Source organism: Hemitrygon akajei, chromosome 12 (assembly GCF_048418815.1).
Source record: "Hemitrygon akajei chromosome 12, sHemAka1.3, whole genome shotgun sequence".
In the NCBI taxonomy this organism is placed as follows: Eukaryota; Metazoa; Chordata; class Chondrichthyes; order Myliobatiformes; family Dasyatidae; genus Hemitrygon; species Hemitrygon akajei.
Window position 1 is genome coordinate 76,261,655 of NC_133135.1, and position 16,024 is coordinate 76,277,678.

The 16,024-nt window shown below is 42.3% G+C and overlaps 1 protein-coding gene across 8 annotated transcripts in view; it reads right to left on the reverse strand.

Annotated features, from left to right (window-relative positions):
* The window catches only part of nos1apa (nitric oxide synthase 1 (neuronal) adaptor protein a), a 461,766-nt gene that overhangs the window by 30,280 nt on the left and 415,462 nt on the right, over nucleotides 1-16,024 (reverse strand). For all 8 annotated transcript variants that reach the window (XM_073063531.1, XM_073063530.1, XM_073063529.1 and 5 more), the window contains one exon: nucleotides 983-1,148. In XM_073063531.1, coding sequence (XP_072919632.1) covers nucleotides 983-1,148 — 166 coding nt within the window. The remainder of the gene's footprint in view (nucleotides 1-982; nucleotides 1,149-16,024) is intronic.

The window sequence follows — 16,024 nt, forward strand, 5'->3', positions numbered from 1 at the left end:
CATTGCATGTGCATGGCTGGAGATATTAGACATCTGCAGAGGACCTCAGGACCAATTATATGCTCATCCTCCACTAAATAAGCAAGCATATAGAAATTACAAGCACAGCCAGCACTGTAAGATCTGATAAAATTCATGATAAGTTAAGAAATGCACCACAAGGCCTCAACATCATGATTATGATGCTTATCTATATTTAAATGATGAAAGGACTCAGCCTTGACAATGTACGAGTATAACTATCAGAGTACTCAATGTATCAATGCAAGGATCATGGCAGGAAGAGTTTTTCTTCCTTCTACTGTTTGTGTGAGATGATGGGCTGTCGGGATTTTGAGACTTTTTATCCTGCCATGGTCTGCTCTTTATCAGATTACGGTATTGCTTTGCACTGTTGTAACTAAATGTTATAATTATGTGATATTTGTCAGACTTTTATCAATTATGATATTGTCTGCACTGTTGCAACTAAACGTTAACTATAACTATGTGGTTCTGTGTAGGTTTTTGATTTGTTGGGTGGTAGTGCTGGTCTCTTGACTTGGTGTGTCTGGGTAGTCTTGTTTTGTCTGGTGGGTTTGGAGCTCCTTTCCGGGGAACGCTCTAAGACAGTAGCACGATATCGATACGCAGCAGCCTCTCCGGACTCTGGAATGGGGATTACCAAACATTATGTGGTTTTTCTTGTGTGGTCTGTTTTGTCGTGTGTTTTTTTGTGATATCATTCCGGAGAACGTTGTCTCATTTTTTAACTGCATTGCATTTGTGGTTTATAAATGACAATAAACTGAATCTGAATCTGAATCTGAGAAACTTCCAAGATTTCACAACCATGAAACCTTTCATTTATATTCACAGATTTAAACATCTTCACCAGAGGCATTCTGAAAAATAAACAGGGGTGTTCCACTGGCTGTTCACAACACCCTAGCAGCTGCCAGTTTGTTAAAGGGTGGGTAAATAGTGACTGGTCTTTGCTTACTTGAACCATGGCCAGACAGCCTGAGCTCCAGTTCCTGCACTTGCTTCACGAGCAGTGAGATGTGTTTGAGCAGATCCTTGTTCTGCAGCAGCAGCTGATGCACCCGAGCCTGCGCCTCGATTCGAGCCGCTGCTTCTGCTGCCAACTGGTCCTTCAGTAGGTGGACCTGGCCCAACGGAGAAAGATAAGAATTAGATCACACGTACATCTGTCACATCACCGGGAATTTGCTCATAGTCATAGCGGCTGTGAAGCTTGCGTCTACAGTGGTGGAGAACTGAAATAAAAGCAGAGAGCCCGGGAAGGACTCAGCAGGTCGTGCAACACCGCTCGGGAATGTGTCAATCCGTCTACAAAGAGAGAAACAGAGTTAACGTATCTAATTGATGACCCTTAACCAGAATAGGAAAGGTGAGAAAATGAGTGCGCTTTAAACTTGAGTGGTGATGGGAGGAGAGAACAGAGGGAATGCCCAAGGTTGGCTCACAGCTCTCCAGATGACACATTGCTTTCATAGCTGTTAAAAGTTGAATGAAGCCAGCTGGAGAAAGGAAAGATAATCAGAAGATGTGTTACATATTGGGTGCAGGAAAGCTGAAACAAAATGATCAATGATTGTTTCACAACCAGTGACCTGGGTTCAGACCTGACCCCCACAGCTCTCTGTGCTAGTGTTGAACCTTCTCACTGTGACTGCATGTGCCTCCCCCACGTGCTCGGTTTCCACCCATATTCCAAGCATTTGCGGGTTATTAGGTTGATTGGCCTCCGTAAATTGCCCCGGTGTTCAGGCGGGTAGTAGAATCAAGTCGGGGAGGTGTGGCTGTGGGAGTAATTTAAATAAATAGATTAATGTAGAATTAGTATAATTAGGTGGTTGATTATCCAGCATGGACTCAATAGTGGGTTTCCTTGCTGCATGCATATTCAACACCAAATGATGACTTTCGTTGTAACCTGGAATTTGCTTTCTTTTCACTTACGCTAAACTAACTAATCCTGGAAATTTTAAAACTGTGGAATGATGTGATATTTAGAAGGGGTAGCTTTTTACTTGGCATTGACAGCTGTATTGGTGTGACAATCTAATATTCCATATATTATCTATAAATCTCATTTCACATTGATTTTGATGCTCCACATTAACTTTGGTAGTCACAATTGGAATGTGGGATCTTTTTGACTAAGCAATCACTCAAATACCTATTGTGTTCAGTGAGTTAATAAGATCACACAAAATCTAGTCCTCAGCCCACAAATGCCCCTGCAGATACATTTACCTGCTGGATTGTGATGGATTAACTTGTAATTCTGGATTCCATGGGCATCTTGTGAGCTGAGACTCACCATGGGAACCCTCCTGGGCTTTTTGACAGGAGGGGGTGATGGGTTATACATCACAGTAATCAATTTGGTGAATTTCATGATCCTCTCTCCACTGCAATCATATCTATATGAGACCAAACCTTAGTAAACCAGAAGGGCACATCCCATTGATTTCATGTTGGCAGTTGGGGAGCAACCACAATAAATCCAACTTCACACACATCCACATCCTCCTGACCCTGTACCAGAGTCATTTGCAGCAGCCACGTAACCTATCAGCAAGTGCTTGGGATGTGGGAAGAAACCCATAATGTGACAAAGTGAATGTGCAAACACAGCACAGACAGCAGTGGGCCGGGACTGAACTGGGTCCCTGGAGTTGTTGAGCAGCAGCACCCTGTTGTGTTTTGTAACTTCAAACCATTAAGCTAATTGGAGTCGAGAGATGCATCTTTTTACTTTAAGTGAGGCGCGCACATATCATGTGGTAGCATCATGATGCACACAATTTACCATCATAAAAAAACAACAAAATGCTGGCAGAACTCAGCAGGCCAGACAGCATCTACGGGAGGAGGTAGTGACGACGTTTTGGGCTGAAACGTCATCGCTACCTCCTCCCATAGATGCTGTCTGGCCTGCTGAGTTCTGCCAGCATTTTGTTTTTATTTATTTCCAGCATCTGCAGATTCACTCATGTTGCCTTTCAATTTACCATCATGATGGTTTGTACAAATAACCATCATGATATAAATAACAAAATGCTTAATCAAACAATTTACTTACAATATTACCCAAATTTTACTGAAATAATAAATACACTCTCTGCTTAGCTATAAATCCAACTCATAGAATGCATCTCAACTATATACATAATATACTATATGATACAACTACTATACAGACACCCACAGCACAGTCAATTTTAATTTGAGCCATTCAGGCATAAAGAATTAATCACTGTGGAGGACTTGTTGCTCTTGTGGAATACGTCTTTCCTGACAATGGAGGCTGTTCTGCTTGGCAGGTGAGACTTGTGACTGTGAAAACAATCTCAGGGTCTGGGGCTTCCTCCATGTATGAGTTGACTCTGATACTGCAGGAAGTAGTTCAGACAGCTCTGGACATCCTCTTTCTCCTTCCTTTGTCTTCTAGTTCGTGCTTCTTGAATTTGGGAAAGTCCATTTAGTTTACTGGAGTATTATTAATCCTTCTATTGCTCCCTTTACAATCTGAGTTCTCCTCTTTGCTTCCTCATCTACAACATCATCTGATGTTTTCATATCTCCAATGACTCCTTTCTTTTTGACCTTCAATTCATCCAGCTGGCTTTGGTCTTTCTATCTACTTTTATAAGCAGTTCTGTGTCTCCCTTTGAAGTTCATGCAATAACCTTAAAGCACGCAAAGCTGTTCTCATTCTTTATATTCACAAAAGCCAAATGCTTGCAACTTTCCTGAAGCTCTTTAAATCTCTTCCAGCTTAAAACCAAACCACATTTTGCAATTAATTGCCCGATTAACATATCAGAAGCTTTTTCAGATATGTTGTTTACAAAAACTATTGTAGTTGAACTGCTGCTTTCATCAGTTTCATGCTTTCTCTGAGCAGCATGGTCCTTCCTTGGCCAATATGCTTTCCAAATAGAGGCAACACTTGTTTGTCCTCTGTTGGGCAATGGTTCAAGGTGTACAACATGGAAACAGTTGTGCCATCATCCAGTACTTCTCTTAATTCACTTGCAGTTGGCTCTGTTGCAGAGGATGTGGCATGAAAATGGAGGATGGGTCTCTGCTCAAGTTGTAGTTGTCTCAGCCAATCACACCCCTATAATGTTGGCCCTCCTGTTTTTACCACATGCAAGCCCAATGTACCATGTTAGTTGCTGTATTTCACTATACAAACGTCATTCCCACAGGAGTTACGTTTGTCCAGCGTAAATTCTAAGCTGGGTATCTGCAGACTTCAGTTCAGTATCCTTGAAATGCCATTGAAACTCATTTCCTAGAATGACTGAGACAGCTTAGCCAGTGTCCAAATTTATTTATTTAATTTGCCATTCACTTCTGGCATAAGCTATATTGCTTGTCTCTCGTTATTTCTCACATCATAAATCACAAGGCTACGCAGTCCTGTGTCGCCCTCATCATTATCAGAGTTTTCATCACCAGTATGCAGAATAAAGCTCTTTTTGAAACTGCAAGTTGACTTTTTGTCTTTTCCTCTTCCCTGTGCTGTCCATTTGTTTTTATCTGTCTGACACGTTCTCTGGATCTGTCCTACTTTGTTGTATTTTCTGTGAGCTTCATCTTTAAATCTGCATTGATTTGGTGTGTGTGTGAGGTGCCTCCACAACAGTAACACAATTTGTTAGGCCAGGCCAGCTTCTGTTTAGATATTGCAATGTTGTTCACACTCAATTTCATTCTTGTCTGCAACTCAGTTGCATTTTAGTCTGTTGTTTCCATTGATACAGCTGTTTCAACTGCTCTTTTAAATGCAAGTTGTGCTTCAGTTAGGAGCCATTTTTGAATGGATTCTGGTAAGATTCCACACACTAAATATACCCCTTAGTGTATCATGAAGCCCATTACTGAACTGACGATGCTCAGACGATCTCTTCAGTTCAGCCACGTGTGCAGAAATGGACTCCACTTATGAAATCTAAAGTGTTCTGCAAGTAAATATGGTTTTGGTCTAAATGTTCCTGCATTACTTTTAAGAAACCAGCAAAGCTCACTTCTGCTGGTTTGGTTGGAGCAGTCAAATTTGAAGCGAACTGTATGCCGTTAACACAACGCACTCAGCAAAGTCAGTACTAATTTCTCATTGTCTATTTCACTTGCTTCAAAGTACTGTTCAATCACACGATTCAGTTAGCTGTTGAGCAATTGAACACATCATTCTCTTCGATGTAGCCAGCTATTTCTGCTCTTCTTTTAAAAGGATTATTATCACCCGATACTCACAGTTTATGAACCAGTGAATTCTGTTTTTTATTTAACTCAATCGTGCCTTCCCTTCTGAAAAACATGTGCTATGCTACTTTTCTTAAAACTCAAATGTCTCGCTGTGCTTCAATGGGTAGGTAGTTGTCTTGGGTTCATTTTAAAAATAACTCGTTAGCAATGGTATGTTTTGTAACTTCAAAACATTAAACCTAATGGAAAGCAAAATGAGAGTAGGGAGATAAGTCATGTACTTCGTTTTTTACTTTAAGCGAGGCCCACACATATCGCGTGGTAGCATCATGATGTATGCAATTCACATATTTCATATAGATAACCATAGAAACATAGAAAATAGGTGCAGGAGTAGGCCATTCGGCCCTTTGAGCCTGCACCACCATTCAGTATGATCATGGCTGATCATCCAACTCAAAACCCTGTACCTACTTTCTCTCCATACCCCCCGATCCCTTTAGCCACAAGGGCCATATCTAACTTCCTCTTAAATATAGCCAATGAACTGGCCTCAACTGTTTCCTGTGGCAGAGAATTCCACAGATTCACCACTCTTTGTGTGAAGAAGTTTTTCCTCATCTAGGTCCTAAAAGGCTTAATGAACAAAGAATGCTTAATCTAACAGTAACACCATGGAAAGTGTTCAAGGCTGTTCTTTTTATTTCTTCCATGTATAAGTTGGCTACAATTGGAGACACTGGTGAATCCATGGCACAACCATGTAGAAGATATCTTTGTATTTGAAAGGAGGGTTAAAGAAGTCAGCTTCATCACTCTGAAAAACCCATCCCTGAACAGAGGGGGTGGGGTACGACACCACCTATCAGCTACTTACAATGTAGTCCTAACATCTTTACCCGGCACCTGCACAACAGTTCTCACCTTCGTTCATGCAAAGAGAAGACTAATGACTCATTACCTCTACAACTCTTAACAACCCTCATGTGCCTGCTATACCTTTAAACAACTCACAGAGTTTATAAGCCGGAAAACTACGCAACATGGTTTAGAACTGAAGAAGCCTCTTAGATGTGTGGTGAAATGTCTTCGAGACAACACAGCAACTCCAGTTGCCTTGATTTACTACTGCTTGATATACAATGATCTAGATGACTGAGAACCTTCACAGACTTAATCTGTCAATATTACAACAAAAAGTTTGTTTTTGCTGCTGGACAGAAAACTAATCAAATATACTAGATTAACCTACTAATTGCTTGCTCAGTCAATTATAACTAATTAGTTAATACATCAATGCATCATTGAACTAATGCTACAAATTTTGCTGCTTAATGAGTCGTACTTCAGTTAGCAAGGGACTGTAGATGGAAATAATTATGCACTGACTGCACAATTTTGGCCTTCTGGTAGAAGGAAGGTCATTGATGAGGTAACTGAAGATGGCTGAGGCTAAACACTATCCTAAGGAACTTCTGCAGTGATATCTTGCTGCTGGGATGATTGACCTCCAACAACCATAACCATCATCCTTCGTGGTACAACTGCAATCACTGGAGTATTTTTCCCGTGACGCCCATTGGCTTCAGTCTTATCAGCACTCCTTGTTTCTACGTTCAGTTGAATGCTGTATGGTTGCTGGTAGCTTAAATCATGCTAACTTAAAAACAGTCATGGTTAAATTCTATCAGCATGCTGACCTTACCACCAGAGGTGGTTTATGCCGAAATCTCTGCTGCTTACAAAATTGCTCCCAGCCCCACCATGGGTACTCTGTCCACCTACCTGTTATGCTAATTCCAGCACACAGACCACTGATTAAACAAGTGAAACCTGTTCAAAGGGATTTAAAGACCTGACCAGGAGCAACCTCAGCAGTGCAGGACTGATTTGAAAGCACGGACTGGAATACGTTCAGGGAGGCTGCTACCTACATCCAACACATTAACTTTGATGACTGGCTATATAGAGAAGTGCATTGAGGACATTAGAAACATAGAAAACCTACAGCACTATACAGGCCCTTCGACCCACAAATTTGTGCTGAACACGTCCCTACCTTAGAAATTACTAGGCTTACCAATAGCCCTCTATTCTTCTAAGCTCCATGGACCTATCCAAAAGTCTCTTAAAAGATCCTATTGTATCCACCTCCACCACCATTGCCAGCAGCCTATTCCACACACTCACCACTCTCTGAGTAAAAAACTTACCCCTGACATCTCCTCTGTACCTACTCCCCAGCACCTTAAACCTGTGTCCTCTTGTGGCAATCATTTCAGTCCTGCAAAAAAGCTTCTGACTATCCACATGATCAATGCCTCTCATCATCTTATACACCTCTATCAGGTCACCACTCATCCTCCGTCGCTTCAAAGAGAAAAGGTCGAGGTCACTCCAAGGAGAAAAGGTTGATTTCACTCAATCTATTCTCATAAGGCATGCTCCCCAATCCAGGCAACATCCTTGTAAATCTCCTCTGCACCCTTTCCATGGCTTCCATATCCTTCCTTTAGTGAGGCGACCAGAACTGAGCACAGTACTCCAAGAGGGGTCTGACCAGGGTCCTATATAGCTGCAACATTACCCCTCGGCTCCTAAATTCAATTCCACGATTGATGAGGCCAATACACCGTACGCCTTCTTAACCACAGAGTCAACCTGCACAGCTGCTTTGAGCGTCCTATGGACTTGGACCCCCAAGTTCCCTCTGATCCTCCACACTGTCAAGAGTCTTACTATTATTAAATACAGTAGGTGAGGGCAGATCAGAAGACATGGCTGACAACAGGACTATTCACAGAGAATATGCAGTCATATCTCTGACACCAGAGCCAAGAGGCACATGTGGCAAGGCATTCAGACCATAAGGGAATACATGCCCACCTGAGCATTAACAACATTGACACCTTTCTTGTTGATAGGCTGAATACCTTCAACACACAATTTGATGTAAAGAACAAGGTGCCAGTGAGGAAGGCCTCTCCTAAACTGCCCCACCCCCAAAAGCAGCAGGCACTCTCTCTGGCTGCAGCTATTGTGAGGAAGATTCTAACTGGGGTCAACCCATGTAAAGGTGCAGGGCTTGATAACATACCTGGTCAGGTGCTCACGGACAGTTCACTGAAGTTCTAACAGTCAACTTCACCACCAGTCTGGAACAGTGCACTGTCCCCGCAGGCTTCAAGGCCACCACTATCACCCCAGTGTCTAAGAGGGTGACAGTAACCTGTCTTAACGACTACCGACCAGTGGCTCCCACTTCAACCTCAATAATGAAGGGCTTTGAGTGACTGGTTATGGATCGCATCTTCCTGCTCCATTGGATCCTTTCCAATTCCCTTATCACTCAAATCATTTCAGTGATGATGCCACAGCATCTTCACTCCACTCTGTCCTGTCCCACCTGAAAAAAGGTGCCCCATACACCAGGATGCTGTTTATCGACTTCAGCGTGGCACTTAGCATGATCATCCCTCAGAGGCAGATGGGTAAAGTGCCCTCGTTGGGTCTCAACACCTCTCTCTGCAACAGGATCTTGGACTTTGTGACAGAAAGGCCACACCGGTCTGTTTTGGCAGCAACATCTCTAGCTCATCACACTGAGCACCAGGACTGCGTGCTGAACCCGCAGCCATTCACGATGCTGATGCGTGACTGTGCTGCTGGAGCTGGTTCAAGCCAAATCATCTCATTCGCTAATGTCACAACAGTGGTCGGCCTCATCAACAACGATGATGAGACGGAGCACAGAGGAGGTAGAACTCTTGGTAGAATAGTGTGAGCGCAACAACTTGCGACTTAATGTACATAAGACTAGAGAGGTGATTGTGGACTTTAGGAAGGTGCAACTGACCAATCCTCAATGCACAAAAATGGCTCCTTCATGGAGAGAGTTAGGAGCACCAAGTTTCTGGAAGTGCACATAATGGATGATCTCACCTGATCCCTCATCGGCACCACTTTAGTCAAGAAAGCAGCGTCCCAATTCCTGAGGAGATTGAGGTGGGAGGGACTCCGCCCACCCCCTCCACCACTCTAACCGAGTTTTACAGCAGCACTGTTGAGAGTGTCCTGATCAGCTGCATCTCTGTCTGGTATGGAAATTGCAAGGCATGCAAAGGATTGCATGGACTGCTGAGAGCATCACTGGAGTCTCTCTTTCACCCATCAGAATTATTTATCAGGAGCGCTGCGTAGGCAATGATCTCTCCGATCCGGCTCCTAGCATCAGGCAGGAGGTACCGTAGCATTTGGTCAAGGACTGTGAGGATGGGAAACAGCTTCTTCCCCCAGGCTGTGAGACCACTGAACTCCCTGCCACCTCCCAGTTCTCACCAGTTATGAAGTGCCAGTAGCGTTATTCTGTTTACTGGAGATTGAGAGCCTGGATGGACAGACTTCAGAACAGCTTCTTCCCCACTGCTATCTGACTTCTGAACCAACCACCTCCGAATGAAGAACTGCAACAAAAACAGTGACCATCGACTTTCCCCCGTAGATGATGTCTGACCCACTGAGTTCCTCCAGCACCTTTGCAGGTTGGTTCAGATTTTCACATCTGCAGCTTCTTGTGTCAAATTCTCTGCCCAGTGGTGCTGCACAGTCTCAAACTCTTCCTTCAGCTTCCTCCATTCTGTCACTTCTGCATTTCTTTTTGCACTTCTCTACTGTGCACTCTGCATTCTGTTTTGTGCTTATCGCTGTGTTTATTGTTATATTTGTATTATCATATACATTCTGTACTCCCTGAGTTACAAGAGATCAACAAATGTTGTTGCCCCCTGGAGTATGTGACAAAACAAACCAACTCAGTGCCTAGTTAAATGTCGCTGAAACATGGCAATTGTATCTGATTTCACCAGCGCCTCTGGCAGCATGTTCTATCAGTCATTTCTGACCCACAGAGCTGAAATGGGAAAAGGTTATCCCTGACGTAGAAGATAAGTTATAACACCAGTTCAAGTACGACCTAACATACAATCAGAATTTCATACACGACATAAAAGTGTCTTGGCAATTGAATTAAAATATCATTGACAGGAGCACTGCAGACATGCGGAGTGTGAGCACAAGACATAGGCACAGCAGTGGCACATTTGGACCATGAAGTTGTGCTGTCTTTTTAACCTACTATAAAATCAACCTAACCCTATCCTCCCTCATAGCCCACAGCTTTCCCTTTTTCTTCCATCCATGTGCCTATCTAAGAGACCCCTAAATATCCCAAATGTATCAAACTCTACCACCACCCCTGGCAATTTATTCAGGGCATTAGCACTTTCTGTATAAAACCCTACCTCTGCAATCACCTCTAAACTTTCTTCCACTCATCTAAGAGAGATATCCTCTGGTATTAGCAATTGTTGTCCTGGGAAAAAAGTGCTGGCTGCCCACTCTATAAATGCCTCTGATAATTGTTTACACCCTATGAAGCTGCTTTTCTTCCTCCTTTACTCCAAGGAGCCTTAGTTTGCTCAATCTTTCCTCATAAAACATGTTCTCTAATCTAGGCAGCATTCTGGTAAACCTCCCCTGCACCCTCTCTAAAATTTCTACACTCAAGTCCATGGGTTTATTCAAAGTTGATTGGTCGGAGCGTCATGGGATATGGTGAAAGCGTAGGTGTATGGGGTTGAATGGGATCTGTGATCAGCCATGATGAAATGGCAGAGCAGACTCGAAGGGCTGAATGGCCTAACTCTGCTCCTATGTCTCATCCTTCCTACAACGAGGCAACTAAAAATTACCGCAATACTCCAAGTGTGCTTGAAGCAGAGTTTTATAGAGCTCTAACTCATGGGACAAAGTGAAAAGGGGAATGAGTAACGATATTTTCTCCTATATTGGCTGGCATGTTCCACTTGGGTTTATTGAGGTGAGAGACTGGAGGGCTGCCAATGCAGCGGAGGGTACCAGTGCCCAAGTGATCAGAATGTCCTTGGGAAGAAGAAATGCTCTAAGTAGCAGTGAGAAAATGAGAGCAGCCATGAATAAAAGGTCAGTCACACAAAATATTCAAATGCAAATACAATGTTTGATGTGCTTTTCCATGGTAACAGTCACTTATTTCCTTCGCTTTAAATTTAAGCATCAATTAGATCAAAACCCCAAGACCCAACTGCATGCAATAATACCATAGACAGAATAGATCACTGCTAGACTATTTGGATAAATAGCAGCAGGGAGTTACTGCAGATATTTTAGCCACACTGTAGCTATTTTGGCAGAACTCCTAACACTGTGGTGAGCCAAGTCAATTTTTAAACAAATAGAAAAATCATTAATCCTTCAGAATTGAACACAATCAATCTAAATAGAAATTTGAGCTAATTCTTTGCTTATTACTTTGTTCCAAGTTGAGTGTGTCCCAGAAGTCAGATGAAGTTTGCCTGAGTCAGACAGAGCTGCACAGCCAAGTTTTCATGTTGAAACTGCAACCTAATTCACATTTAATTCTACAGCAGAGATTTCAATCTAGAATTTTAAGATGATTAAATAGAATCGGTTTTCCTGTACACTTCACTGTCGTTCAACAGATGCACCCGGTGCGCAAAAGATGATGGTGAGAAGTTGTGTAACGTCACCAGTGATCATCACAACAGGGACCAGCTCCAACACAGTTATACAGGAGCCACCCTGACTGAGTCCAATCATAGACGTAGGGATTACAAGGGTTGCAGATATTAACTAACTCTGAATGTTGAATTTTACATATTTACATCTCACAACTGTGCCCAATGACTATGATCCAGCATGAGCTTCCCTTGTACACTCAGTCCAGACTTCACCCTATTCTTTCTCAGGAACTGAAGTTCATCAGTCCTTATGCAACCCTACCAATGTATCAATCTTGGTTAGTCTGTGGCTCACTTATCTAGTCAAAGGCTAACAATGGCCACCTTGAAAGTTCTAACATAGCCACCATTCAGCTTTTGCTTGGGGAAGTAAATTCCAGATTTCTATTACATCTCTACCTCTTTTCTAATCAGCCTAGCTCTAATCTTCAGATGCTGTTCCTCATGGGAATAGCCTCTCTGTATAGATTCGATTTGAGTGTCTGTGGGATACTTTTGTGCCCTTGCCAGCACTGGTAATCAGAGAGTGAAACTACCAGCAAAACATCCTTTATTTAAGGCAGTAGCACTGCTAGACTGTCGAATCTGGTTAAAGCAATGTACCAAGAATCAGAGAATGATTAAAAACCGCTTCACAATGTTGTTCTGTGCCCATACACCAGACAAGGATATTACTGAGCCCTTTCAAAGTTTTAAATAATTCAGTCAGATTTTCTCACTTCATTTCTAGTACTGCAAAGACTGATTAGAGTTTTCTTGGCGCCTCTGTCAGTAAAGTAGCTTGTGGTATGAACATGTCAATCCTTCTCAGAGTGCACTAATAATGATTGAGGAGTTGTCAGTGATATTATGTTTTGTATTCCTGAAGAATAGAAGTATTTTCAGACAGAAGCTGGAAGATCAGAAAACAGAATACTTCATATAGAGGATTAAATATAAAGCACAGTTTTCCAATAATGAACATATAACTAAGACAGAAAGCATACTTATTAAAAATTTGTTAAAACCGCTGAGAGATGTTTTATAAAATTAAAGCCTCAATGTAAATGAAAGCTGATGTTACTAATGGCTATTGTTGTGTATTCTATAATCCTGGCTTCAGTACAATTAGACCTCTCAAAAGGTACAGTGCATTGGAATATTGATCCAATCACCAGCAGCAGATTAACGTTAATGCCAAAAAACAATAAATTCGCTACTTGATCTGCAAAAAAATACTTTTTAAATTTATCAATGCTGACTGCCATTTCATTAACCTCTGGATGCTCACTTCTCACACTGCGGAGGATTTTGGCTAGCTGGGTCAGATAAATGCCTTTGTGAGACTATAGAATCATGTGTCCGTATTGTTTAATGCCTGGATCTGCAGAAAATCCACGTGTAGACATAAGACTAAATGGTGTTGCCCTCTAGCCTACAGTTGTACACCACGAGGCAATGTGATTTAGCTGTTTTCCCCTCTAGCTTGCTCAGATCAATACCAAATATGGAAATTTTGAACAAACCATTCCTGTTAGAATTACCCATAAGGGGAGTGCGTGTGCTGACTTTAAGCAGAGACATTTCTCTCTGGAGGGATGGCTCCCTGTGTCACATAAATAAAGAGTCTCCTAATAAATACCTGAGTCTGAGTGGAAAAGGAAATTCCCTCACACAGTGCCCTTAAATTTACTACCATTTATTGAGGTCACAACAGGTTCAGGGGTAAAATTCCAACAATGCACACACAATCCACAACCTTTTTCTTCATTTATAATGTTTTTGGAATATGGCCATCACAGGCAAGGATAGTATTTATTCCCTTTGTTAATGGCCCTAGAAATTGGTGGTGAGACCCTTTTTGAACCACTGCTGTATCGTTGGTGAAGGCACTCCATTGGTCCTGTTGGGTAAATCATTCCAGGACTTGGACTCACTGAGGATGAAGGAAAAGGTGATCCTCTTCCAGGTCAGGATTAGACGGTGACCTGCAGGTCCTGGAGTCCTTTCACCTGCTGCCCATGTATTTCTTGAAGGCAGATGTCGTGCGTTTGGATAGTTTAATGGAGAAACTGTGCTGGGTTTTGTGGACAGTACATCTTGCAGCCACAGTGTGCTGTGGGTGGGGGGAATGCCTGCGTAGGCTGGTGCAACATGTAGGATCATTTGTATTTGATGCTTCATGAATGTTGGAGCTGTGCTCATCTGCAGATGTGGAGGGCATTGCTTCTGACTAATGTCCTGGGGATGGTGGAAATGCTGTGGGACGTCGCCCTTTCTATATGAAATTTCGGCCTCTGACCTTCTCTTGGTTCCACAGAGGAGACCATTCCACCTGCATATTCCCTACAATTTCTCTGTATGGGCAATGCAGCGATTTCCACTCATTCACTCTCTCTTCCTTGCTCTGCAATTTCTTTCCTTTCAGATATTCATTGGCTTTCCTTGTTAATTTCTCAATTAAATTTGCCTCTGATACTGTCTATACCAGTGTATTCCAGCCCTAAACTCCCCACCCCACTGAGTGAAAATATGTTGTCAGGTCATTTTTTTAACCTCTTGCGAATCACCTTCATTCTAAACCCCCTCAATCTCAGCCTTTTCAACAGAACCATAAAACAGGGAAACAGGCCATTCAGCCCAACTGATCCATGCTGACAAAGATGCCCATCTAGGCTCGTCCCATTTGACAGCATTTGGTGTGACCCATAACTTTCAAACCTTTTCCATTCCATGTACCTGTCCAACTGTGTACTAGAAATTGTTATTTTAAACCTCACTTTAAACCTATGCCCTCTTGTTCTGATTCCCTAACCAGAGGAAAAGGTCTGACTGCATTCATGCTATCTAAACCCCACATGACTTTATAAACCTCTACAAGTTCACCTCTCAGAGCCTTAAAGTCCAAGGAACAATATCCTTGCCTGTCCAAGCTCTCTCTATAACTCAGACCCTCAAGTCCTGGAAGCATCTTTGTAAATTTCTTCTGCACTTTTTCCAGTTTAATAACATCTTTCCTATAGTAGAGCAACCAAAGTTGAAGACAATACTTCAAGTGCGCCTCACCAGCGTCCTGTTAACCACACTATGAAATCCTAACTTCTATAATGGGAATAGGTTCTCTTTATCCACCACCATGATTTTAAACAGATTTTTACAAGCTCAGGCCTCTGTATACTTTTAAATCATTTTTCAACTTGTCCTGCTGCTTTACATATCCTATGCACATTAACCCCCAGATTTTTCTTGTATCTTTTTTGAATTATACCCCCGGTTTATATTGCATCTTCTCATTTTTCTTTTGAGAAGTAAACAGTCCTGGAGGAGTTCAGTGATGGAAAAAAATGAACTAAATATAAGTAGGAATAGGCCATAGTCCCCTGAATCTGCTTTGACATTCAGTAATTTAGAGCTGATTTGATGCCTGGACTCCCATTTTCTGACCATTGACACCATAATTGATTTCCCTGCAGTCCAAAACTCTGTCCATCTCAGGCGTTAATAAGTTCTGTGACTTTGTATCCTCAGCTCAGGAGTACAGAATTCCAATGGTACATGGCCCTCTGAAATAATGTTTTTGTCATCTTAAGTGATTGATCCCTGATCCTGGATCATGGCCCATTGTTTAGACTCTTCTATCAACAGAAACTCCTTCTATTATCTAGCTTGTGAAACTGCTCAAATCCTTAAAAGTTTCAATCAGATCTCTTTGTCCTCTTTTGAACTCCAGACATTATGGGCTTGATCTGCTTAATACCTGTTCATAAAACACCCCCTCTACTCTCATGACCAATGGAATATACCTTCACTGCATGGCATCCACAGCAAGAATTCCGTTCCTACAATAAGGAGACTAAAACCGCATGTGATACTCCAGATGTGGTCCCAGCAAAGTATTCTCCAACGTTTGTACTTCTTGCCCTTTGAAGTTTTGTTTTGCCCCTTTACTGTACCTACATGTAAAATATCTGTGTTAAACATGGCACTCTGATCTTTCAGCTGTACAATGTGCTGTGTACGTTAATCAAAATGGCTTCTTTGGTTTGCTAGAGTAGGAATGCCTTTATGTTTGATAAGTGTTTTCTCTCGCAGTTGTTTAGCTTTGGACTTGCTGATATGGGGATTGTATTCATTTGTTAACCAATGGGGAATGTTATTTTGTCTTGTGAGGCTGGGAGCTTGGGGGTTTCGCGGTCTTTTCAGGGGAGGCGGGAAGGAGACGCCGAGGAAGGTGGACA